This window comes from Aethalodelphis obliquidens, unplaced genomic scaffold, assembly GCF_003676395.1.
Source record: "Aethalodelphis obliquidens isolate GAN/ISIS:26980383/991018 unplaced genomic scaffold, ASM367639v1 scaffold38, whole genome shotgun sequence".
Lineage (NCBI taxonomy): Eukaryota > Metazoa > Chordata > Mammalia > Artiodactyla > Delphinidae > Aethalodelphis > Aethalodelphis obliquidens.
This window is the reverse complement of record NW_020837982.1, coordinates 6,392,044-6,418,445: the sequence shown is the minus strand read 5'-3', so window position 1 is coordinate 6,418,445 and position 26,402 is coordinate 6,392,044. Positions and strand designations below refer to the sequence as shown.

General features: G+C 54.4%; 1 protein-coding gene across 7 annotated transcripts in view; it reads left to right on the top strand.

The window, feature by feature from the left end:
- SLC43A2 (solute carrier family 43 member 2) overlaps positions 1 to 26,113 on the top strand; it is a 42,076-nt gene extending 15,963 nt beyond the window's left edge. For 4 of the 7 annotated variants that reach the window (XM_027130590.1, XM_027130593.1, XM_027130592.1 and 1 more), the window contains 9 exons: positions 9,611 to 9,703; positions 11,477 to 11,610; positions 11,694 to 11,896; positions 12,331 to 12,477; positions 14,946 to 15,084; positions 16,448 to 16,577; positions 18,906 to 18,979; positions 20,194 to 20,317; positions 20,874 to 26,113. In XM_027130590.1, the coding sequence (XP_026986391.1) occupies positions 9,611 to 9,703; positions 11,477 to 11,610; positions 11,694 to 11,896; positions 12,331 to 12,477; positions 14,946 to 15,084; positions 16,448 to 16,577; positions 18,906 to 18,979; positions 20,194 to 20,317; positions 20,874 to 21,035 (1,206 nt within the window). In that variant the 3' untranslated portion in view covers positions 21,036 to 26,113. Of the gene's footprint in view, positions 1 to 1,104; positions 1,406 to 9,495; positions 9,515 to 9,610; positions 9,704 to 11,476; positions 11,611 to 11,693; positions 11,897 to 12,330; positions 12,478 to 14,945; positions 15,085 to 16,447; positions 16,578 to 18,905; positions 18,980 to 20,193; positions 20,318 to 20,873 lie in introns of those variants that run through there. The other 3 variants (XM_027130595.1, XM_027130594.1, XM_027130589.1) reach the window with 3 other exon arrangements.
- Positions 26,114 to 26,402: the final 289 nt, after the last annotated feature.

The window sequence follows — 26,402 nt, the reverse complement described above, 5'->3', positions numbered from 1 at the left end:
GGTCTGTGTGAAGCCAAACGCACTGCAGCAGGAGTGTTCCTGTTAGCTCTTGGCTCTCCCAGAGGGAGGTAAAGGTTGCACAGGCCAGATAGTGACCAGGCAAGAAAACCATCTAATCATCACCTGAAGCATTTGGTTAGCAGGCATCTGTTTAAGGGAGGTTGGTGGCTTGTCCTCTGAGGTCCCCATTCTTGGATCTAGAGCAGAGGTCAGCAAGCTGCAGCCCCCAGGACACATCCAGACCACTGCAGGTTTCTGTAAACAAAGTTTTACTGGCACAGAGCCGCTCCCACTTGTTTCTTTTGTGCTGTGGCAGCAGAGTGAAGTCTTTTACAGAGACCACATGGCCTGCAAAAGCTAAAATAGTTAATCTCTGTCCCTTTACAGAAGAAGTCCAACAACCTTTGGTCTAGAGGCACCAAGAAGCTGCTCAGTCACAATTCCCTGTTGGAAAGCAGGGGTGACACCACCCCCAGCCCCTGCTCACTCCCCTTCTAGTTTCATGGGCCAACTCCCTAAGCACCATTTTTTGTTTGTTTTTTTGTTTGTTTTTTTTTTGCGGTACGCGAGCCTCTCACTGTTGTGGCCTCTCCCGTTGAGGAGCACAGGCTCCGGACGCGCAGGCTCAGCGGCCATGGCTCACAGGCCCAGCCACTCTGCGGCATGTGGGATCTTCCCAGTCCGGCGCACGAACCCATGTCCCCTGCATCGGCAGGCAGACTCTCAACCACTGTGCCACCAGGGAAGCCCCAGCGCCTTTTTTTTAAGTGGTTTTTTTTTGTTTTTTTTTTTGATTTATTTGTTTTTGGCTGCGTTGGGTCTTTGTTGCTCTGCGCGGGCTTTCTCTAATTGTGGTGAGTGGGAGCTACTCTTCTTTGCGGTGCGCAGGCTTCTCATTGTGGTGGCTTCTCTTGTTGCAGAGCACAGGCTCTAGGCACCCGGGCTTCAGTAGTTGTGGCTCGCGGGCTCTGGAGCGCAGGCTCAGTAGTTGTGGCACACGGACTTAGTTGCTCTGAAGCATGTGGGATCTTCCTGGACCAGGGCTCGAACCTGTGTCCCCTTCATTGGCAAGCAGATTCTTAATCACTGCGCCCTCAGGGAAGCCCCCTAAGCACTTTTTATGTCATCTGTTTCCTCCTCCCCACGCTGCCCCTGGCCTGAGGGACCTCCTTGGGCGTTCCTCTGTCCTGTGAGGCCTCAGATAAGGAGCCTTTCCGGAACAGACCCCGAAAGGGGAATGAGAAGCAGGTCAGTGAGGGCAGGGCTGGAGCTCTTGGGCAATGTTCCTGGGCTGGCCGAGGCTTCTGCTGAGCAGAGCTGAATCTTGTTCTGACACAGCCCAGGCCTTTGAGAAAGCAGAACTGTCAGGATCGGCTCCCGGAGACGCCGAGCTAGCAGCATAACGGTACTTTCTGTTTGGGTCTCCCACCCATGTTCTAACTGGGGGGACAAAGGAGTCTTCAGGGTCGCCTTTAGGAGCTTCCTAAATCAAATCTCCTACAGCAGCTCTGGGTCCATGGGTAATCACTCCGTAATAACCTGGGAATCTGGGGGGAATGTTGCCAGGGAAATCTTAATTGGGGGACTTTCTGAGTCCCAAGGGGTTTTGTGTTGCATGGGCTGTGGTATAAATAAAGATGACCAGAGACAGTGAGCTGCTACCCCCATTGGTGGAGAGGGGGCCCCAAGATGGCAGAATGCCTTTCCCCACAGGCCTGTAGACCTCCCTACAGAGCCGGAGAGGTGTGTACTCATAGGTGATCCCATCCCCTAGGGCAGAGACTGGATCCCATGCCAGGTGGGCTGCTTAATGGCTAGAACTGGCTTTCCCAGGTCCCTGCCGCAGAGGGCCCCGGGCAATGCGACACCCTCAGAGGAGGAGGGTGCGGGTCATTGGTGGTGCAGGGCACACCCCGAGGTGCCAAGCCTCAGCCTCCACCCTGGACATCTGGACAGCACACTCTGGTCTGTTTGCTCAAGGCCTCGCATTTGCTCAGGTCTTTAACTCGCTTCATTGGCTCGAGGAAAACACCAGCCGGTGGCGGAGGCGGCATCTCTGGGCCGCCATCCGACGATCCGGGGCCAGGGTTGCTTAGAGATGGGAACAGATGCCGCCAGTGTAGTGAGCATGTCATTTCCACTTCATTCCTCTGACCCCTGTCAGTGTGGGTGAGACGGGGAGTTCTGAGCTGAAACCCTCCCAGAAAAGTGATGACAAAATGTTGCCAGGCTCCTTAATGAAAAATTTCTCTGTGGGCTTCCCCTATTTGATTTATTGAAGTCTTACTTTGAACCTGAGGAAGAAGTGATCCCACGGGAGTTGGGGTCTGGGTGTGAAGAGGAATAAATATCCCTCTTCAAACACCTGAGAGAAGGGGAGGGAGAGGATTCTGGGTACAGCAGTGAAGCAAATGTCCCCTGGGGGTGTGTGTGGGAGTTTAGCATTCCTGCTCAGGCCAGGAGAGGGTCCCCAAGGCATCCTACGTGCCCCAGGTGCCAGGTGAGCAGGACCCTCCCAGTGCCCAGAGCCAGCTCTGCCTCTGGGTTTCTGTTCTGAGCCTTGAGAACCCAAAGCAGTCAGCTGATCACCGTTGGCTTGGGAAAAATTCACCCGTCAGAGTGCACCACATTCTGAAGTTGCCCCAGCACGTGACTCGTTCAGGGGTGGACAGAACGTGTAGTGGGGACATCAGGGATGGACCTGGCTGGGAAAGCGGATGAGGTGACTGGGGTGTGGAGCCCCTCCGCCTCACCCCTTCGGCAGTGGAGCGGAAAGGTGACCACAGGACCTTCTCCGGGCAGTGTGTGCTTGGAGCTGTTGGCTGGGAAGGGTTAGAAAAGAGCCCGGCTTTGCCGAGTCCGCTTGTCCAGACTGGCACCTGGATCCTGGCCTGTTCAGGTTGCACAGAGCTCTGCGTGTGTACCGCCGCCACCTGTGGACGAGGCTCACCTCTGGAAGGGGCCTGAGGACCAGAATGCCAGCCCCTCGCCCACCCGGCGCGGCACGCGGCTGCTCCCTGAGGACCCAGCTGGCGGGCTGGGGAGATCACTGATTTGGAAAGTCGGTGCCAGGTGGCTACACAGTGGCTCTTCTGTCCCGCCCGCCAGCAAGCCCCAGGCCTGAGTTGGGGGGCCCTGGGAAGAGAGGCATCTTAAAGAGGGTCCTCCAAGGAGGACGGCCCACCTTCACCGTGCTGGAGCCTAGGCTTCTGGTGATTCTCATCCAGTAGCAGCCTCTGTGGCCAGCACTCCAGGGGAGGGGCCATCTGCAGCTGCTGTTTTCCCCTCTGGGAAGGTCACACAGCCTGTTTACAGTGCAGCCCAGGGGCTGAGAGAATGAGTCACCACCGGCTCATGCAGGGATGGCCTCCCCATGTGAGCCAGGCCAGCACGGAGGGCCGGTTCTGCCTGGCTGAGCCCCCTCCAGCCCTAGTCCTCCCCGAGGCAGCAGGGGTGGTGGTGGGAAGCACACAGAGCCCAGGAGGGGGCCTGTGCCCCCCACCTGCAAGTGCAGTTGTGAGCCCAGGGTTAGGAAGCCGCCCCTGCTGAGTGTTTTCCCCGCATCTGTCATTGCAGTTCAGCTACAGCTTCCTACTTGGCAGAAGACATGGTTCTTGCCCCTCCGCCCGACCCTCAAGCCGGTACTAGGGCACTCTGCTCAGTACTCAGCCACCACTCACTCTATCACCAGGGCTTCTGAGTGGCCATTATGTGCAGCTGAGGTCAGGCAGAGGCAGAAGGAGAGAGGAGGGAGGGAGGGAGGGAGGGTCATGTGGAGAGCAGTGGGGGCGGAGACTCAGATGAGAAGATGAAACAAGAGAGAGTCTACAGCCAAATGCAAGTCCACCTGACAGTGTGGCCCTGGACTGTGGGGAGGTCGGCCAAGGAAGGTCAAGGGGAGAGAAGGAGGCAGGTAGGTCTAAAAGGAGCATCGGAAAGGATATAAGAAATCTCTAGTGGGGAGAGCAAACAGAATGCTTAATAAGGGACGCAGAGAGGTGTGAGAGGTAAGGGTAATTGCCTTGGTCCCCCAAATCAAGTGTGTACCCTTCAAGGGCCATGTGAGTTTTCCAAGACACCGAGTAACCCAGTGGCTATGCACGTAAGCTTGACCTGCTTTGAATTCCAAATTTGACCCTTACCAGCTTGGGGGAGTCCCTTGACTTTTCTAATCCTAAAGTTTTGTACCATTAAGTGAGGGTAATAAGTGACACCTGGGACTTCCCTGGTGGCGCAGTGGTTAAGAATCTGCCTGCCAATGCCGGGGACACAGGTTCGAGCCCTGGTCTGGGAAGATCCCACATGCTGCGGAGCAGCTAAGCCCACGTACCACAAGTACTGAGCCCACGTGCCACAACTACTTAAGCCCACGCACCTAGAGCCCATGCTCTGCAACAAAGAGAAGCCATCGCAATGAGAAGCCCACACACTGCAACGAAGAGTAGCCCCTGCTCGCTGCAACCAGAGAAAGCCTGCGCACAGCAACAAAGACCCAACACAGCCAAAAATAAATAAATGAATAAGTTTATTTTTTTTAAAAAGTGACACCTATCCGGTAAGGATGTTTTGAGGGCTTTTAGGATAATAATAGTTGCTATTATAATAACAATGCTATTATATGATTTAGTATATTAACATAACTATGTTACATTATTATACAACTTAATAATAAGGAAAAATCCTCTGATCGAGCTGCTCCTGGGCACAGCAAATGGGGGAAATTTCCTCTGGCAGGCATGACAACTTTGGGAGGAAGGGAAGGAAGTAGCTTAAAGGATAAAACACAATTAGTATTAACATATGAAAAATAATTAATGCCCCCAGGGAAACCTTCTTGTCTCCTGTGCTTGCTATTTTGTGACCACACATTGACTACTGCCAGGATGTTTATGCTTTGGGTTTCGCTGGTCAGGGTCATCCTTGATACTGTTTTCAGAGAGATTTCATCTGACACAAATGTTAGGTAGTCCCTAAAAGCTGAAACAGACTTTGACTACCTATTTAAGCACTTATATTGGTTAAAAAAAAAAAAAAAAAACCCACCACGAACTAAGAAGTTAAAGGCCAAACTAGGAAAACATACCTACAGTATATGGACAAACAGTGAGGGTCTTTAATATATAAAGAGCCTATGCCAAATCAATATGAACAAATTAACATCCTCATAGGAAGAAAGGACAATAGGAATATAAATGACTGATTTTAAAAACCGTAGAAAAAATGTTCAAAGTCATTAACAATCAATAAATGTAAGTTTTTTCAATTTCAATTGGTGTAAGTTTTCTGGAAGGCAGTTTGGCACAGAGTATCACAAAAACTTAAAAATATGTATTCCCTTTTGCCAAATGATTCTACTTTTGGGAATTTACCTTAAGGAAATCATAGCTATATGCATGTATGTTTATCTTCAAGGATGTTCATTAAAATGTTATTTATGATAAAAATTAAAAAGGCTCTGAGAACATCAGAGAAATGGTTGCATAAATTATAGACCATCCAGAAAAGGAAATACCAAACAGTTGTTACAAATTATGTTGAAGATGAATACTAAATTACAAAATATTTATAATATATCAAGTAAAAAAAGAAAAAGTTTATAAAATAATATGTAGCATATGATCCCAGTTTGGTTACAAAGCTATAGGTATTTATGGGAAAAAGATTGAAAGGAAATATATCAAAATGGTAACATGGCTATATCAGGGGAATTTTTATTTCATTCTTTACGTGTACTTTGTTCCAGATGTTTTACAATGGACACGCATTGCTCTTCTAATCAGGAAAAATAATCGCAATTTAAATACAAGATGTACATGTTGGTAAGAAGGCTGCATAGCGTGGTTTGCCCTGAGGCTCTGTACACCCTAGGAATGGCCCTGCTGACTAAAATAACATGTTAGAGAGGAGAATTTTCAGGATGTTGCAAAGAATGTTCCAGGCAGGGAGAGGCAGGGAAGCAAGGAGGGCAGCTGGAGGTTACTGCCCTTTTCCAGGCATGAGGGCAAGTGTCTCATCCAGGACCAGATGTCAAGTCAGTCTCCTCTCCCACCTTCCCGTTCTTGCCTGTCCTGGATCCCGTTCTGGGGAGAAGACTCCAGAAGATGAGGTCAGAGTTGCCCACTAGCCCCAAGCCCTTGTTGTTCTGTTCTAGCTTGGGTTAGGGTAGAAGGAAAAGGGCTACCTAGCAAGCAGTCTGCTCTTCAGAAGTATCCCCTCGCCCTGTCAAAAAGTTGGGGGCACTCTTTTTACCCAGAGGTGACAACTGCAACAAGAGTGTTTCCTGGCTTGACTGCACCGAGTGGCTTCTGTCCTCCATCTGCTCTTCTGGTTGGGTTCTAAGCCCTCTTTGACCCCTTTCTTCCTCCACATGCCCTGTGGAGGCTGGAGTGGCATCCCAGGCTAGAACAGTTTGCTCTTTCCTTACAAGCAGAACTAATCTTTGGATTCTCCCTGGGGCAGATGTGGCCCCAGAAATGCCTGAGGCTGCCTTGCTGGAGTAGCCAGCGTGGCACAGCCCAAATATGTGAGCTCAGAAACCGAGGCATGTCCTCTGAACCACAGCATACCTGGGAGGCAGGTGTGCAAAGAGTGAGGTTGTGCACCTTTAGTGCTCACTCGGATGTGCCTGGGCCCCCATGAGCACATCACATTTCCTCTGTCTTTGCCTGGGGGAGTTTCCATATGCTCCTTCTCTCCCTCTGACCCTCTCTGAGAAGACTGAGTTGACACAGGGGCTGGAAGAAGAGATCTTTGTGTGCTGGGGCTTCTTCGGGTAGGCTGGAGAGCCACCCTGGCTTCATGCCGTAGGATGGCTTTGTTGGCCATACACTATAGATTAATTCATGTTCCTTTTAAATCCTGGGATCCCAAAACATCTCAAGTCTCTTATTCATGTTTTTTTTTTTTTCTTAACAGTGATACTGAGACATAATTCACATACCATACAATTTACCTAAAGTATACAGTTCAATGGTTTTTAGTTTATTTATAGAGTTACACAGTCATCACCAGAATCCATCATATCACCCCAAATCACATCTCTGTACCCATCAGCATTTCTCCCTATTCCTCCCAGCTGCTTCCACCCCAGCCCTAGGCGACCCCTAATCTGTTCTCTGTCTCTATGGGTTTGCCTGTTCTGGACATTTCATATGAATGGAATCGTACAATTTTGTGCTCTTTCATGACTGGTTCTTTCACTTAGCATAATGTTTTCAAGGTTTATCCACGTTGTATTGATAGCATGTATCGATACTTCATTTGTTTTTGTGGCTGAATGATATTCCATTGTGTGAATATACCACATTTTGCTTATCCAGTCATTGATGGGCATGGAGGTTGTTTCCACTTTTTGTATATTATAAAGAATGGGGACTTCCCTGGCCGGCCAGTGGTTAAGACTCTGCGCTTCCACTGCACGGGGTGTGGGTTCAATCCCTGGTCGGGGAACTGAGATCCTGCATGCCACAAGGTACAGCCAAAAAAACCAAAAACACTGCTATAAACATTCATGTACACATGGGCATATATTTTCATCCCTCTTGGGTATATATATACCTAGGAGTGAAATTTCTGGGTCATATGGTAGCTCTGTGTTTAATTGAGGAACTGCCAGTGTTCTCCAAAGTGGCTGTGTACCATTTTACATTCCTACCAGTAGTGTAGGAGGGTTCTCATTCCTCTGTATCAGCACCAGCGTTTGTTATTATGTGTTGTGTTTTTTTTTTTAATTATTATTATAACCACCCTAGGGGGTATGAAGCAGTATCTCATTGTAGTTTTAATTTGCATTTCCCTATGATTAATGATATTGAGTATCTTTTCATAAGGTTATTGGCCATCTGTATGTCTTCTCTGGAGAAATGTCTATTCAGAAATGTCTATTTGCCCATTTTTTTAAATAAATTTATTTTATTTTATTATTATCATTATTATTTTTTTGGCTACGTTGGGTCTTCACTGCTGCGCGCAGGCTTTCTCTAGTTGAGGTGAGCGGGGGCTACTCTTCGTTATGGTGCACCGGCTTCTCATTGCGGTGGCTTCTCTTGTTGCGGAGCACGGGCTCTAGGCATGCGGGCTTCAGTAGCTGTAGCACACAGGTTTCAGTAGTTGTGGCGCGTGGGTTTCAGTAGTTGTGGCTCGCGGGCTCTAGAGTGCAGGCTCAGTAGTTGTGGTGCACGGGCTTAGTTGCTCCGCGGCATGTGGGATCTTCCTGGACCAGGGCTCCAACCCGTGTCCCCGGCATTGGCAGGCGGATTCTTAACCACTGTGCCACCAGGGAAGCCCTATTTGCCCATTTTAAAAATGGTTATATGTGGTTTTTTTTTTACTGAGTTGTAGGAGTTCTTTATACACTGCAGATACAGGTGCCCTATCAGATAGCTGATTTGTACAAATTTTCTCTCTTCTGTGCCTCTGTTCGTTTTCTTGATGGTGTCTTTGAAGCACATTTTAAATTTTGATGATGCCCCTCCTTCATTTTTAATTGTGGTCAGAACAGGCAGAAATGATGAGGGGCAGGTAAATAAACACATTCAAACGGCCTCCGTTCAGCAAAAGCAGATTAGCTTGCGGGCAGCCATCACGTGGTCTGTGTTTGATAAAACCCCAAAATGATTGCAGACAAAGGGGGAGGGGAACATATATTAGGTCCATAGAAACACCTGAGTTCAGTGAAACAGGTTGGCAGATCCAGGGAGCGATTCTCAATGCCAGGGACCTTGTGGGTGTGGCTGGGAAACCTTCAGTACGCGGTACGAGCGCCCCTGAGGTTAGCAAGAGCAGCCAGGACTGCCGTTTGAGGAGGATGCGCTTTGCCCCATGTCTGTTTGGATCCATGACCGAGTTGCCATATTATACCATGTCTGGATTTGTATGGAATCACTGGGGGTTTTAGCTTCGCAGTCGTGTTGGACGGGCCCAGAGCAAGCTGCTGTGAGATGGGAAGAGCGGCCTCACAGGGAAGAGAGCCTGAGCCTCCCTTGCCGTTGCTCTTTCCAGATGGAAAAGGGGAAAGCCCTCCTTGGACCTAGAAATTCAGACGCAGGACTTCCGGGCCAGCCCCCTCGTCCGCCCTGGGGGCTATAGAATTCTGATTGGCACCTTCCAGAGACCTACTCTTCTCAGCAAGAAAAGCAGCCTTTGCTGACATCTGGTCCTTCTGGGACACGGATATTTTTATTTATAAAATGATCTCATCCTCAAATAGATTCTTATTCCTAACAGGCTTGCTCCCTTTGAGGGTTGCCTCAGGCTCCCAGCTGTGCTTGCTGGCATCTTCCTGTAACCCTGCAAAGGCAGAAGGACCTGGCCTGTGCCGGAGAAGAGAGGAGGGATGCTTGCCAACCAGGAAGTCTACCAGCTCTGTCTTCATGTGCAGAGTCTGAGTTCTGTATTACTTTCCTCCCTTCCTTTATCAACCTCAGTCTGGGAAGAAAAAACTTCCAATTAGCTGCGATTACCCCTGGACCGATGCCCCCGTGAATCACACGGGGAGGAGAGTAGATAAGAAATGGTACCTGAGGATGTCATGATTCTTTCTTCCCCTCCTCTTTCATCCGTCCCCTGTCTGTTCTCTCAGCAGAAGTCTCCCTTGCTTCTTATCTTTCAGCTGCCCAACATGTTTGGTGACCTTCGGTCCACGTTTATTGCCTTGATGATTGGATCCTATGCCTCCTCAGCAGTCACCTTCCCAGGAGTCAAGGTGAGCGTGTGTACCAGTGTCTGAGCAGAGGCCTCCTTTAAGCCTCCTTCAGCGCTCCCAGAAGGGGGAAGTCATTGCGGGTGCTGGGGCCCCCGCTTCCGCCAAGCCCCATCTGGGGGCAGGATGCACCTGGGCAGCATGGGGGTAAGAAAAGAAACCTGGGGCTTCCCTAGTGGCGCAGCGGTTGAGAGTCCACCTGCCAATGCAGGGGACACGGGTTCATGCCCCGATCCGGGAAGATCCCACGTGCCGCGGAGTGGCTGGGCCCGTGAGTCATGGCCGCTGAGCCTGCACGTCTGGAGCCTGTGCTCCACGACGGGAGAGGCCACAACAGTGAGAGGCCCGCCTACCACAAAAAAAAAAAACTGCTGTGCATGGGGCGGGGTGGGGGGGGTTGGGGGAGGGGCAGGGGGGTTGGGAAATCCAAGCATATCACTGCAAGGTGTGACTGAAGGCTGCCTTTGCGTTTCAGGCCTGGGGACAGAAAGGGGGTGAGTGTTTGTCCCCAGTCCTGAGCTAACTCTAGTCCCCCCACCCCCAGGCCTGTTGCTGTTGGGCTATATTGCTCCCCACTGCCAGAGCGCTGCTCGCAGCCAAGTTGGTTCAGCTGTTTCCCTCCCAGGCAGGATTCTGAGCCCGTGGAAGTCACACAGGGTCAGGATGGAGCAAACACCTCACTGTTCATCAGTCCCAGTTCCTGCTCCCAATCCTGTTGCTCCTGAAAGGGCTTCAGAAGGGGCTTCTCCCTTCTGTGGCACCAGCACCACATAAATCCCCTTTGCTGAGAGGTCCAAGAGGGAGAGGCCATAGGGCAAGAGGAGGAGGAGTCACAGAAGGCGTGGGCCAGGGGCTTCCCTGGGGATCCAGTGGTGAAGACTCCACGCTTCCACTGCAGGGGGCACGGGTTCGATCCCTGGTCAGGTAACTAAGATCCTGCGTGCCACACAGCGCAGCCAAAAAACAAAACAAAAAGACGTAGGCCGGCCGCCTGGACTTCGAGGCGCTTGCAGGGGCTGGGGCCAGACGTCTGGATTTTAGGGGTCCTCGAGTTCCTGGAGTGCAGAGGAGCCTACAGGTTCCCCCTCCTCCTCTTCTCCATGTCTAACTGCTGGTCCCCTCCCTGGGTAGCTGGGCTGCTGTCTGGCACTACTCTGGGGACTCTTGTGCTGGAAATCAATGGCGATAATGACATTAACAGGCTTGCAGGCTTCTCACCTGCCAGGCCCTGTGCTGAGCCCTCTACCCGCTTGACCCCCACCTTGACACCATGAGGGTACATGCCAGTGTCACACCCATTTCACAGAGGAGCAAAGCGAGACTTCCAACTGTTCATTCCTTGAGTATTTTTCTGGCCCCTACCGTGTGTATGCTTCAGGGTACTAGAGAAACATCAGTGGACGAGGCTGGAGGTTCCTCAGGGAGCTGGCCTAGTAACAGATGAGGAAATGAATCAAGAAGTCAAAAACCTCAGCCAGGGCTGTTCACTGTGAGCCAGTGATGTGACAGTGATGGGTGGTCTGGGAGGGCCTCTCCAAGGAGATGACATTTGGTCCAAGCTGGAGGCATTTGGTCCAGGGCGAGCTAAGATTATTGGAATGCAGGTGCCTGACGACCAAACACCCAGGCTGATGGGGCCATGCCTCCCCTCGCAGCTGAGCGCAGGGAGAGCAGGACTGCTGGGTGCCCCTACCCGCTGCCCGCTCCAGCTTCCCTCTGCTAACTCTGCCCTCCGCCCTGCCCTGACTCCAACCGCTACCCCGTTGTGCCTCTCAGGTCATCTACGACTTCGGTGCCTCCTTCATCGTCATGCTCGTGGTCTGGGCCGGCTGCTCCGGGCTGGTCTTCCTCAACTGCTTCTTTAACTGGCCCCTGGAGCCCTTCCCAGGCCCAGAGGACATGGACTACACGTAAGTGGACGTGCGGTCTACTCCCACCCCTACGCCGGCGAGGGGCCCTGGCAGCGCGACAGACACTCTCCTGTGGCCTCTAGGGTGAAGATCAAGTTCAGCTGGCTGGGCTTCGACCACAAGATCACTGGGAAGCAGTTCTACAAGCAGGTGACCACGGTCGGGCGCCGCCTCAGCGTGGGCAGCTCCATGCGGAGCGCCAAGGAGCAGGCGGCACTGCAGGAGGGCCACAAGCTGTGCCTGTCCACCGTCGACCTGGAGGTCAAGTGCCAGCCCGATGCCGCAGGTACCGCGTGCGGCCCCCACCTCCCAAGCCTGCCTGAGCCGTCAGCAGGGGCTCCTGAACCCACACCCGCACCCCAGCAACAAGGAGGGGGAGGCCGGTCCAGATGTGGAAGCTGCAGCCCCCTCTGGGGGACCAGCTCCCGCTGAGGGCTTTGTGGGTACCATCTCCCTTAATCCCCATTTCATCCCCAAAGAGCCGGTGGCACCATCCAGCCTGCCGTACAGACGAAGGGTCAGCGAGGGTGAGGGTCTCACCCAGCTTGTTTCGTGCGGCTGGGTGACCTGACTCCTGCGTCCAGCCGTCCACCTCACCCAGCATGATTTGGTCGGCAAAGCAGGGCTGTCAGCCCCACGCGCCCAGCCCCTGGGTGACGGGTGGGCCGTGGCCACGGCGGTACCGCCCGCTTCTCCCTGAGCACCCTCTTCTCCCCGCAGCGGCCCCCTCGTTCATGCAGAGCGTGTTCAGCCCCATCCTGCTGCTCAGCCTGGTCACCATGTGCGTCACTCAGCTGCGCCTCATCTTCTACATGGGCGCCATGAACAACATCCTCCAGTTCCTGGTCAGCGGCGACCAGGACGCAGGTAGGTGGCCTCCAGGCCCCGGGGCGCAGCCCGTGAGCGGTGGCCACTCCTGCCCGCCTGAGGTTCAGCCCACTGCCCGGCTGGGCTGGACCAGCAGGGCCGTGAGATGGCAGAATCCAAGGGCCTGATTGCGTGTCAGAGCCGTTTCATCACGGCCGGGCCCAACTGTCCTTTCATGTCCCCGTCAGAGTTTCCCGGTTTAGGAGGGAGGAGAGGACTAAAATAACTACGTGTGTTTGGGGTGTGGGGGTGTGTTTTTTGTTGCCTGAGGGGGACGGTTGACGTGTGTGTTCGTAAATGAAAACACGGCACAGAACGCGGTACTCCACCTGAGAGCCTGTTGAAAGGCTATCTGTCAAACCCAACGCCAAGAATTCTCCGGGAAACCGCAGGGGTGCCGCGTGGAGAGGCTGGGGGCCGAGCTGGGGGCTGGGCTACTGCGGCTGGAGACTGGGGCTCCTGGGCCTGCACAGGATCTGTGCCCTGAACCGGGAAGCAGAGCCAGGTGGAGCCTTCCTCGTGGGTAATCCAGTCCAGGCTTGTTACTTCTGGTAAACAGAACTGATAACCCACCTGCCACTTTTCCAAGAGAACACACAAGCTGATGAGAGGTTTTGATTCTACAAAGAAAGTCATTACTTCCTCAGGGCCTGAGCTGAGTCAGCTTTAGTTATCCCTAAGCGGGACAAACACATCTGTCTCATTGGTGTGCAATGTTTGGGTTGGTTCCCCCCCGCCCCCCCCTCCCCAGCCCCGGGAAGATCTGCCAGGCACTGTACATTTTTAAAGAGGATGAGAAACCTGGCCTTAGCAAAAGGGGAAGGTGACAAAGAGGCACAGATAATGCAGGTGCTACTCCAAAATGGGTGTTCGGACGTGAAGCAATGTGGAAAAATCCTATCACGCACCCTCGCAAAAATTTGTAGCAAACGCAAAGACAAGAAGAAAAAGCACCTGTTTAGCTTTGTTTCGTCCAATGATATTCCCCTAGATTTCTACCCCAGGAACCCTTTTATTATGTAACATTCATTAAAATCTGTGTGCCACGCTTTGGGGAGAGATGACCTCGCGTGTCTCTTTGCCCTCTATTGTAAACCCTGAGGCCCAGACAGGTGGAGACTCTGACGGGTACAGAGAAGGGCCCTCACTGGCCCTTGGAAGGCAGGTCTCCCTGCCGCTGAGTCATGGCCTTTTACTCTCTGAGAACTCTTGCTGCTCAAGAGGCATTTTTTCCATCTGTTTCCCGCATTCAAAAAGCCAATTTCAAGAAGTAGAGGAAGTTGGGCCAGGAAATTCGGTCTGCAGCTGACAGGGCATTGGTTTTCCCCATCCTGCTCCTCTGAGCAGTTGTGCCTGACATCACACACACACACACACACACACACACACACACGCACGCACGCACACACACACACATGTCTGGCTATCAGGGTCAGGGGGCCAGTAGGTGGATGGGAGACCAGCGCTGGCTAGTGAGATACTTGGGCTGGGTGTGGGGTAGATTCTTTGCCCACAAACAAGGGAACAAGGGCAACGAGGCCCAGGTTCTGCCAGGTCTTCTGCACCCACACTGCTTCCCCATCACGGTCCCCCGCAAACATCACAGGCCTGATTTACCAGCCGGCTTGTGACGAGGCACCAGCTGCACACGAGTGAGGCCCCAGCCGGCAGGAAAACGTCCGCAGACACCCGCGCTGGGCACTCTTGAGAGTCGGGGCTTGGTGGGAAATGGCGTGTGAGCTGGGCCCAGAGCTAGTCTGCCTCCGTGCCCCATCCCCCTGTAATAACCTGTGACATTTCTGCTGCTGACCTCACTCCTCTCTGCTTTTTCACTTTTGCTTTCTTGATGCAGTGATGGCTACCGGTAAGCCAGTGGGGGCGGGGGACGGGGGATTGTCAGGGAACACATGACATCCTCTCCTAGCCGGTCTCTGTTCAACTGAGAAACACCTCTCCTTGAACTCCAGACGTCCCTCTCGGCCAGACCTGTGTTTGGGGGTGGGGCGGTCAACATTCAGCTTCTGTTTGTCTGAGAAATCCCATCATAATTTTAAGGCTCTTTGAAGATTGGAACCCTTACATCAGTGCCCTTGTGAGTGGTGCCTTCCTGGTATATTTCTAGAGGCAGAAAACTGACGGCCAGTCACACACAAAACCTCAGTCCCAGGCGTTGGTAATTTTGCGGTTCCCAAAGTCACAGAGACTTCCTGGAGCTTCTGGGGGAAGTCACTGTGACATACTGGATTTCGTTAGCCGTTTCTTGGAACTAGGCGAGGACTTTGGAGAAAAGAAAAGGGTGGCTTTGATTTCAGAGGTTAAGGTCTCCGGGCTCCCCTCATGGCCCACAGTGACAAGGGGGCGGTTCTGGAGAAGATCCCAGAAGGGCTTGTGGGGTCACAGACTCTGCCCAGCGCCCGCCCCAGGCCTCTGCCGGCAGCCCCCGTGACCCAGCCCGTCTTTATCCTCAGTGGGCCTCTACACCTCCATCTTCGGTGTGCTCCAGCTGCTCTGCCTGCTGACAGCCCCCGTCATCGGCTACATCATGGACTGGAGGCTGAAGGAGTGTGAAGATGGCCCTGAGGAGCCCGAGGAGAAAGACGCCAACCAGTGCGTAGGCGGAGCTCGTGCCCCGGGCCCAGGCCCCCAGAGGGAGAAGCCCACCGGTCAGGTGTTAGGCAGCATCAGGGTGGGCGGGTTAGGTTTTAAAGTTAGCAGGAGAGGCGAAAGAGGGCTGTGCTCAAAGCTGCTCTTGCCCGCGCTCAGCTCAGCACACATTTTGGTCTGTTGCTTCTGTAAGGAAAGTTTTTTGTATGCAAAAGTTGGGGAGGCACGGAGCTCGAAGAGAGGAGGAGAGAAACCAGAGGAAGGTCTGTGCAGACAGCTATCAAACATCCTGCTTTTAGGGCTGCTCTGCGGTCCTTAGCACACGTAGTACACCGGCAGACATCCTCAGAGTGGTCCTGTTTGCCTGCAAGGTCTGCTCCACTGGGTGCGAGTAGTAAACGGCTCTAACCTTAATACATGTCAATAGATCTGTTCATGACTGTGAGAATTAAGCAAGGGACCGGAGCCCTACTTTACAGAAGGGTTGGGCTCTAAGATCAGAGGATGAGTTAAATGCTGTCTTCTCTGACTCCACCTTAGTACAATAAGCTCCTCTTTACTGTATCAGGCCCTGTGCCAAGCCCTTAATGCACAACATCTCAGGTAAGCCTCCCAGCACCTCGATGAGTTAGACCCATTTTGCAGATGAGGGGACTGAAGCTAGGCGTCTGAGTGGCTTGCCTGAGGTCACATAGGGAGAAAGTGGTGGGTCTGGGCCTCCTTGCACATCTCTGAGCCCTTGGATGTCATACAGTTGTCCGTGGGGTATCTTTGTGGGTGTTGAGGCTGGAATCAGTAATAGTGAATTCACAGGGAAATAATTACAGAGAATGTTCTGTTATGTAGGTCAGGTCCTACAGCCAGAAGGCTGTTGGTGCCCATTCCAGTTCCATCTGCCGCATACCCGTTTCTCCTTCGCCCCTTCCTGCCGCCCAAGGAGAAATCCACTCACTCCCTTTTTTGGCTTATTATCTGGCTTAGTGTCAGCTCCCTGCAGGATTCAGGTGAAGTTGGAGCCAGTAGTGAAGGAGGCTTTGCCACATCCTGACCTGGGTGCACTCTCCTCCTCCCTCCCCATCATCGGACCTCAGTCTTCGCCGAAGCAGCGCAGGGTGTTGACGCCCGTCTCCTCGTGCCTTCTCGCGTCCGACCTCTCCACTGAGGTTGACACTCCGCGCTCAGTCCAGGGGGTGCAGTGGGGAGTGTCCCTCGTGCTGGTCTAGCCCCCACAGTCCCTAGCACATGCTTGCGGGTGGTCTCTGAGTCTTGCGCTGTCCACAAGCTGTGACTCCCGGGACCTGGCTTCCTGGGAGAGCCCATCCTCCAGGGAGCCCCCAGCTCTGGTGTGTGCTCTGCGTTTCCACAGAGGTGAGAAGAAGAAGAAGCGGGACCGGCAGATCCAGAAGATCACCAACGCCATGCGGGCCTTCGCCTTCACAAACCTGCTGCTCGTGGGCTTTGGGGTGACTTGCCTCATTCCCAACCTGCCTCTACAGGTGGGTATGGGGAGAGGGAGAAGCCAGGTAGGGTATGGGGTGATGAGACTGAAAGGTGCATGATGTCTCATGGGGGAGAGAACAGTGCTCGCTCAGCAAAGAGAACAGTGACTTTTCATTTGTTTAATTCAACCAACCAACCTATCAACCGGCCCGCTGTGATTTACCAAAGGGCCCCCTACCTGCCAGGCTCTGTACGTGCGTGATGCTGGGAGCAAGGTGTAAAGGAAACTCAGATTGCCTTTCACAGAAGACTCTTCTCTATGAAAGTACATCATTCTTCTTGGTCTTTAGGCGTCTTACCTACCACGAGTACCATCATCTTACCGTTTCTGGAACCACGTGGTGTAGCTGTGTGGCTGCTCGCTTTGCATGCGCTCGAACAGCTGAAGTCTGATGTCCAAAGAACTCTGGCTAGTCTGTGGCGTTGGTGGGAACGTCTGCTCCTCCAGTACAGGGGAGCAAGACCGACGATCCCTTGGCATCTGGGTTCAAAAGTTTAATTCCTTCTCACAAGATTTCCAGTGCCTTTGGAACCTGACTTTTGGCAGAGAGTTTGAGAAAGGTAGATTTTGTTACCTGCCTGGCTCCACCCTTAGGTCCACAGAAGTGTTCTAGTTCTAATCCCCAAATGTATGAACTTGGAAGGGACAAAAGTGATGGCATTGCTTCCAGATGGGTGTGACCCAAGTCCAGATGGTATCTTGGACCAGGTCCAGGAGGAAAGCAAGAGTCCCTTCCTACAAGTGGCCGCACGTAGAAGTTCATTGAACGCCCAGGTGTGCACCACCCACAGGTGCTACCATGTGTTTGTGCCGACACCGCGTGCAGCCAGAGTAAACCATGGGAGGCCCTACCGGTTCCAGATGGGAGTATTGCTGCATCCCTGGTGCCCTCCCGGCCTCCTGGTGGTGGCCCTCTCCGCAAGACCGGCAGACCCTTGCCCTGACCACCCTTGTCCAGTCGCGGGGCAATGCTCAGTGAGGACAGTCATCTGCTTTGTGTTTTATCCAGTTCTTATTGAAAGGCAAGTTGTGAAAAGGCAGCAAGGCATTTGGAGTGGAAAGCAGAGCCCGCCGAGGGACGGGTGCACGTTCAGGCACAGCCCTCTCGCAGCACCGCAGGAGCAGCCCTCGCCGCCTCCACTGCCCACATTCCCGGAAACGGGTCTTGGCCGCTGAGCCCGGTGGCAGGGCTGTGTGCAAAGAGCAAACAAAGGGTCCTGGGAGCAAAGGAGACAGCTCGTGGCTCTAAGGAATCGTTAACAAGTGCTTGCTAAGCTTGCCAAGCTTGCCAGCAGTGACCTTTCCTCAGGAAAGCAGAGCTAGAGGGGAGAGGGACAGCCATCTACCAGTAGGGCCTGGGTGGCCAGGCAGGGAGACCTGGGCACAGTCCTCAGGTCCGCGAAGGCAGGAGTGGTGATTAGTGACCTCCTGCTTAGTGCTATGTCCATACGTACACTTAAGAGCAGACTCTAGATGGGGGCGGGATGGGGGGAGCCCTGGGTTTTAGTGTTTGCCAATTTCCACGGTGCAAGTGCTCTCGTCGTGGCTGATATCAGCCAATACGGTGTCACCAGCCGTGGAGTTGGAAAGAGACACAGTAACACACCATCATACGATATTTACAGTAGAGCAAAAAACCTTAAGAGCAGGAATTCCCTGGTGGTCCAGCGGTCAGGACTCCGCGCTTTCGCTGCTGAGGGCGCAAGTTCAGTCCCTGGTTGATCCTGCAAGCTGTGCGATGCAGCCAAAACTAAAAAAATAACAAAATTTTCGAAAAAAACAAAAAAACCTTAAGAGCACGGCTAATGGTAAAACAGAATAAAATAATTAGGATGTGCTGGGTTTTGAGTATTCATTAACTTTGTTTTCAACGTACAGTTGACCCCTGAACAACACAAGTTTTAATTGCGTGGGTCCACTCGTACTCAGATGGTTTTCAGTGGTAAACACTAAGTACCACGTGATCCGTGGGTGGTTGAATCTGAGGATACAGAACTGTGGGTACAGAGGGCCAACTCTAAGTTATATGTGGACTGTTGGCTGCGTGGAGGGTCGGCACCCCTAGCCCCCCGTGTTGTTTAAGGGTCAACTGTGATTTGTTAAGTTGTACGTTTATTACAGTTGAACTGTTAGTAGTGACTGTGTTTAACTTAAAATCGGCTCAGAATTCTTGGCAGTTCAGGAGTTGGCCCTGGAAAGCCGGCACAAGCTGACTCCAGGGCGCCAGTACTCCCACCGCTCAGGACCCCAGGAGCTGTGGGGCAAGGGGACAAGGTGAGGCCCTCCATGTCTCTTGCTCAACACTCTGCTCTCCCTCCCTCAGATCCTCTCCTTCATCCTGCACACGATTGTGCGAGGATTCATCCACTCTGCCGTCGGGGGCCTCTATGCCGCTGTGTAAGTCCTGGGAGCTGTGGGTGGCCTGGTGGCCGAGGGTAAGGGAATGACCTGAGGGAGGTTTCTGGTGGGACTGAGGGCCTGAAGGGGGCCATCTTGCTCACTTGGGGTTCATCCTCTGGCCTTAGGTACCAGGGCTTCTGTTGGGTGTGTCAGGGGAAGGCCATACCTGGCAGGAGCAGGTCAGTGGGCAGACAGTTGAGTGCCCACAAGCCTTGGCATTTAACACGAAGTCAGTTCCCCCAGCCAAGGTGCCGCTCGTTGTTGCTGCGCAGCCGGGTTCTGAGGCTGCCTCTGGCTGCTCATGGGAAGGGCAGGGGGGTGGGTTCTAACTGCCCACAGCTCAACGGTGATCTTCAAGTGGGCTTCAGCGGCGGCAGTGACGTGACTAACTGAGCCCAGGATGTGCCTGACAGATCCCATCCAGGGCCTCAGAGGGCTGGTTCTGTCCACAGCCTTCTTAGGCCTTGGCTAAAGTGAAACCTGCCTCCTTTTCCAAGAGGCCACACGTGCCTAAGGAACCATAGTTGTTCCTTCTCCTTGGGCCGGGCCTCGGCTCACACACTGGAACCCAAACACCATCCACTGTCTCCCTCCGACCAAAGACTAGCCCGTTCCTCTAGCCGTTCCTTGCTAGGAGTCCCTTCTCACCTCTGGGGCCACGATGCCTGACGTGGCCCCAGAATTCTGGCAGAATCTGGCTAAGGTTTTGCCAGAACTCTCTCCCTCTCTCAACAGTATCCCATGGGGGTCATTCCAGGTCTGCCTGTTCCACCCCCACCTACCCCCCGGGCCTGGAGGAAGTTGTGGCTGCCCTGGCAGAGTCTGAGGGCCTCGTCCGAGGGCTGTGATGCTATGTTTCCGTGATTACACAACGCTCCTCTGGAAGAGGGTGCAGCCAGGCCGGGCCCAGCCTCCGACCTGCCCGCTGGGCCCGGCTCACAGGCTGCAGACTCCGGCTGGCACCGCACCTCCCACTTGGCTTGGCCAGACACCCCTGGGCCCCGGGGCCTCACGCTGGTCCAAAAGACAAATTCGCTTTGCAGAACTGCTCAGCAGAAAGCGGTCCAGGGATGCACACCCCATTCCCACCTCTTCTCTGCCACCGGAGGTGCAGCCTGGGGGCACCGGCACCTGGGGCCAGGCTGCGAACGAGCATGTGGGAAGCCGGAGCATGGCCCCCTGTGGTGACAGGTTCTCTACTGCCCCGGCAGGTACCCCTCCACGCAGTTTGGCAGCCTCACAGGCCTGCAGTCCCTGGTCAGTGCACTCTTCGCTCTCCTGCAGCAGCCCCTGTTTCTGGCTATGATGGGTCCCCTCCAAGGAGACCCCCTGTGGGTAAGAAGGATCGCGGGGCAGAGGGCTATGGGCATCCGCCCCACTCTGCTGGTTGGGAGCTGGGAGGCATCACTCGGGGGCTTCTAGAACCCCGGGACAGGCAGTTTGGAACTTTGGTTAGGATCAATTCAGGAACCCCTTGTGAATGGGCAGGAGGGACGAGAGGAGAAGAGTGTCCTTTCTGGACCTGATTTTGGGGTAAATCGAACCAAGTTGCTGTCCCTGCTCCTCCTGCCAAAGGCCCAGATTCTTAACCAGGTGCTTTGAGCTTGTCCCAATCCCCCCCCCGCCCCCAGAGATTCAGATCAGTACAGTATGGTGGCCCGGCCCGTGGACAGCTGGGGAATTCTGTTGCTGGAATGTGGAACGACGGGACCTCCAACCTCTTGAAACTCCTTGTTTGTTTTTCCTCTCCTCTCCTGTGACCTTCTCCCCATTCCCAAACCTGAGAGCGAGGAAGGGGCTGGAACTGGGCTCTGCAAAGACCACAGCCCCTGCCTGCTGCCTCCCTCCCCCGCCCTTGGTGGCGACTCGACTCTCATCCCTGCCTCCCCAGGTGAACGTGGGGCTGCTTGTCCTGAGCATGCTGGGCTTCTGCCTTCCCCTCTACCTCATCTGCTACCGGCGCCAGCTGGAGAGGCAGCTGCAGCAGAAGAGGGAAGACGACAAGCTTTTCCTCAAGCTCAACGGCTCGTCCAACCGGGAGGCTTTTGTGTAGTGCCCACCACCTCGGAACTGTGGCGTCCCGCCCTTGCTTCAGTGACTCAGCGGTGTCTTCCCCACCCCAGAGGACCTCCACGCACCCCTAGGATCCTGTCCTGCACCATGTTGGAGTCCTCGCTCCCTCCCAGGGCCCTGGTCCTGCCTCGGAGCTCTGCGGCGGAAGGATGGGAGAGGGCCCGGTCAGGCGCTTCTCCTGCTGGAAGCAGAGGCGCTCTGGACTTCGCTCAGCCACCCTCGAGGGGCCCTGGAGCCTCGGGGCTCCGTGGTGCCTGCAGGAGCAGACAGGAGGACCCCGGGCAGGCAGGCCCTCTCCCCCCAGCGTGTTGAGATTCCGCCTCTTGCCAAAGCAGAGGAGTCTGCCGTCTACTGCCCACCACCTGCCCCTCGGCTGCATGTCCACCAGCCACGCCTGCTGAGGACAAAGGCTTGCACTGTCTGTACCCGCCTCGCCTGGCCCCTCACCTCCTCCCCCGGCCAGTCTGAGCTGCCTGAGGAAGGAAGGACCCGCTTCCTGTTGTTGGTGCTAACTCCTTTGTGATTCCAGCCCCCTGTGGCCTGTCCTCCTGTTCGAGGCCTGTGGAGAAGGCCCCCTGGCTTAAAGCCTGGGGAGGGGATGGAGGGCTGGATGGTCACATGTGGCTCAGGAGCTGTGGTCAGGGCCGAGCAGCAGTCCCTTCCCTCCTCCCTGAGGGCCTGAGCCGGGGGCATGTCTCCACTGCCACCCTCTGTCCAGTCTGTGACCTGAAGGGAATTAAAGGGGCACCACACACAAACACACGCATGCGCGCGTGGGCGCGCACGCAAGCGCGCACACACACACGCACACACACATACACACAGCTGTTTTCGTGGGGGTGGAAGTGAAGATGTGGCTGACAGACGTGGAGGTCCAGGCCCGGGTGGGAAGGTGGATTTGTGAGAGACCTAGGGGTGTGTGTGCATGTGGGTTGTGCGCGCGTGTCCTGTGCATGAGAGATGTGTGTGGGATGGGGGTGGGACGTGGGCGCTGGGGGTCTGCCCTTATCCTCCCGGAGACACCCCGGAGCCAGCCAGGCCCGCAGCAAGCCTAGCGCCCAGGAGCCAGCCCGGCTCAGGGTTGGGAGCTTGTCCCAGGCTGCAGGGCCACAGCGGCCCCTGCTGGCAGACTTTCCAAGGGCCCTGGAGCTGTTTATGCGGGCGAGGCCCCGTTTCCTCTGCCAGGCGGGCCTGGCTTGCCAACCCACCCACCTTGACTGCCCTCAGAAATGTGTCTGAGGCTTCCTGGGAGCTCTGAGAGGGGTGGGTTGATTTTTAGGTGAATTGTTTTGGTGGTTGGTTTTTTTTTTCCCCCTTTTAAGTTTTATCAGACTCCTTTTTATAAAGCAATAAATCCATTTTCCTCCTGGTAAGGGATGCCCCTTCTAGCATATCAGTTAATGACTACATGTGCCTGTTTTGAGCTTGAGAAGAAAAGGCAAGACAAGATTTTCTGCCCCAGTCGTACCCAGCGACTCACCGTCTCTCTGGGTGTGATTGCTGTCTCGGGAGGGGCAGTGGGCCAGGAAAAGACCTTCCTCCCCCGCCCCACCCCCAAACAAATGGGGCTTGTGCAGACACCTTAGAAGTGTGGCCATCCCCTCCTCTGCTGCTTATCCCAGCCCGACAGGCTAATCCTGACCCCCTTTCATCCCTGCTCAGACTTCCTGTCACCAGTCAACCATGCTGAGGGTTCCTCCTAAGTTCAGGACACAGGGTGACCCCAGGAGAGCCGCAGGCTCAAAGAGAGCAGAGGCGGGATGTGGCGGAGGAACGGGTGGCAACAGGAAGGGGCAGGGGCAGGCCCAGGCCCGAGCCCTTTGAATGCACGTAATCTCCCTAGGCTTCACCCACTCAGATACTCAAAAGCAAATATTTGTTTTAAACAGACTTTTTTTTTAAAAAAAGAGAGAGCCTGAGATCAACATTTCCCGAAGCATTCCTCAGCATGCTCGTTCTGTGAGATGTTAAAGTCATTCTCATGTTTTAAAACAGCATTATAGTCAGATTCGGGAAATGTTGAGATAAGGTCAGATGAGCGGCACTGATGGGCTGTGCCTCTCCGGGGGGGGGGTGTGTGGTCTGTGACTAAGGGATGGCTTTAACCATCACAGCCGTCCTCCACATGGGGCCCAATGACCACGAGCAGCAGGAGCTCTCGGGTGCTGGTTAATAACAGCCTCTGGGCCTTGCCTCTGACCTAGAGGGAAACCGAAGTCTACACTTTGCTAAGCCCCACCTGGTGGTTCTGGCGCCCGCCCCCGCAACATTTGAGACCCACTGACAAAGGAGTGCAATTTGGGGAAGCGCTGACTAGCAAGGGCCCTTCCAGCTGGGAGATATGTTGAACTTGTACAGACATGGCCTGTGCTGTTCCCAGCAGTGCCCAGCCCAGCCAAAGTGGGAGCTGCGGCCTCTCTCTCTCACCCACCTGCAGGGTGTGTGCGCTTTGGGGGAAGAAGCAGGCATTAAGAAACCAGAGTTCAGGGTGGGAGATAGTCTAGAGCCAATAGTGCGTGGGGATTAGAGGCATGAAAATGGGAGCAGGGTACCAGATGGGTTGGGGACCACAGGTGCCCCCCCACTCCCTTGCCTGTCATTTTGCTCTGACTGTACAGGGTTGATGGGTTACATATTTTCCCATTACCATCACTGGATCACGCTAACAAGCCAGGAGTTCATACTACCCTCCCTAATTTACAGCTGGAAAAATTGAGGCCCAGGGAGGTGGAGTAACTTGCTCAAGGTGAGAGCCAGGACTCATATGTGGTTCTTATCCTCTAGGTCAGGACATTCCATTCAGAGCAGCAGCCCCAGGGGGGCCACCAGGCCTTGAGATCAGGGCGAAACAGCCTAAGGGAAGCAAACACAGGCGAGGTGTCTGTTTCTTGGAGCCAAGAGCTTCCTTGGAGAGAGTGGGGTGAGCTCTACTTAGTAGAGTCATCTTGGCCCTAGAGGCCGATGGTAGCTTGGGGGAGCAAGTTTCTGGTCGCCCCAACCCTTGAGAGGAGTGCCCTGGGGTGGAGCAGGGACCACATGGCCTCGGCCCTCCATCTTCGTCCTCCTCCTCCAGGCTTCTGGTGGGAAGGAGCTGGAAGTCGTGCCCAGCCCTGCGGGCTCAATCAGAGTGAAGAGCGCGGCCCCGAGCCCCGCTCCTCTCTAGCCTCCCTGTACTTGAGTCCAGGTGATCCTTTGTGGTTAGCTTCCTCCGAGCCCTGCTGGCCTCTGCCTGTGGCTCTCGCTACCTGGGCCTGTACTAGGTAAGGTTCCCACCCTCGTAAAGGCCATAGATGGGGCTGCAGGTTGTGAGTTCCGTTCTGTTTCTCTTTTTATTCCTCTTGTACCCGGTGTCAGCCTGGTGAAAACTTCTCCTCAAGCCCTCCTTGTCCTGGCCCTGGGCTGTGCAGTGTGAGGAGGGCATCCCGCTGCCCTGGGCCCCAAGCACACTGAAAATGGGGAGCCATCCAGTATTGGGGGTACATGTGCAGGACTGTCCCAGACAGCGGCACAAAAAGCCCAGTGGAGTTTTCGATGCATTTGCACATCAGCCTGCATGAATTTAAACAGATACACACCACCGGGGGCAGGTGAGGCTGTGGACACCCTATGGTAAGGGGCTCCTGTCAGAGAACTCTTCTCAGCAGAGTCAGGCTTCCGGGGCTGTTTAATACGGTGCATTCTCGTGGGCTCTGGGACAGTAAGGTGCCTTATCTGTGGGGTTAGGATTAGGAGCCCAGGACCCCCAAAGTGAAGGGATGGGTTTTCCACAGGCTGCAGTGCTCCCCTGGGGTGGGGGTGGGGTCAGGGTGAGCCGGAGGGCTCTGGAAGCCTGTCCCACCCAGGCCCTACCTCATGCCGAGTCCTGGGGTGAGGACCTGGTGTCCGGAAGGAGGTGCATCGTCCTCCACGTGGGTGGCCCGCCGCAAAGCAGACCTCTCCCGCCGCTGGCACACAACCACCGCCTGGGCCCTTGGTTTCTGCAGGCAGCATGTCCAGCCCCGAAGTTAGTCTTTCTCAGCCTCCCAGGCAGATCCAAGACCAAACCAGGGCCTCTGGCCGCTCCCAACCCCTCAACCCTTCCCAGAGTGAGACCATCTCCCTGTGCTGAGGAGGCTGTGAGGGAAGGGCAGAGGTCAGGGGCCCCACCACACATACTATCTCGTGACCTGAAGCAAGTCTTGAGCCTCAGTTTCCTCATCTGTAAAATGGCAATAATACTCTCCCCGGGAGGCTAGGTGGACATGGACGTCAAGCAGTCGCACATTGTTGCACCTGGCACTTCATAGGCACTTAACAAGCGATAGCGTTATTTTTATGACCCTGGAGGAATGCAGAGAGCACAGGGGATGAGGACCACCCACACCCACCCTCCCCCGCCCATATAACGGGACAGCCTTGTGGCCAAGTAAAGGAAGTGAGGTCTGTTTCTGCTGACCCCTACCCCTCTCAGAACCCCCTCTCTAAGCAAAAGCCTTAAGCAGTTGTCCCCTTGTTCACTTTTACGTTTTTCACATTTTGTTAAGAGACTTGGCCAAAGCTTCTCGAGCTAACCTCTAACGGGGGGATATCCGGGCACTCTTGACAGTTTCATGCTGAGGTGGGTGACTCAGAGCACGGCTTGTAGGCAGTACCTCCATGCCACCTCCTCGTGAAACTGGCTGTGCCTCTGTGTGTGTGTGTGCGTGTGTGCACACGTGTGTCGAAGTCTGAGGTGTGTTCCAGGCACGTCAGGTGGGAATGTGTTTGGAGGAGTGTGGGGGAGCTTGTCTGTGTGCCTGTCTACCTGGACGAAGAGGGAGAGGGTCTCACGTCGCTGAATCCCTTTTGGTGGCTGGAAGGGCCTAGGCAGGCCCCGTCCAAGGACCCAGCCCAGGCTCTCAGAGTGGTGCCTGAAGGGTTAACATGTTCCTGTGTCAACGAGGGTCAGTGCAGTGTCACTGACAGCTCAGGAGCTGACCCTGACTCTTCCTGGCCCTTTGCTGTTTCTAGCACCTGGATTACTTCCTGGCACACAGTAAGCACTTAATAAATGTCTGCCAAAAATGGCTAAGAACTGCTTCCTCCTCGGCCCCTGTGTCTCTTTCTAAGTCACTCATCCGCTTGCCACTTGTCTCTTGCCTGTCACTTGTCTGAAACGTGCTCCCTGACCCCCACTCTCCGCTACGTTGCACTCATTGCGGCCCAGCTTTGCTGGTGGGCCAGCTTTCAGCAGAGCTGGGGAAGGGACAGAGGAAGGAGCCTCTTGGGTGGGAAGCCCAAGGCTGCTGGGAATTCTGGTTCTAAGGTGGGCGCTCATCCTTGCCCCTTTTCTTTTGTCCTAAGTCAGTGGTCATGGGCACACCTGCTC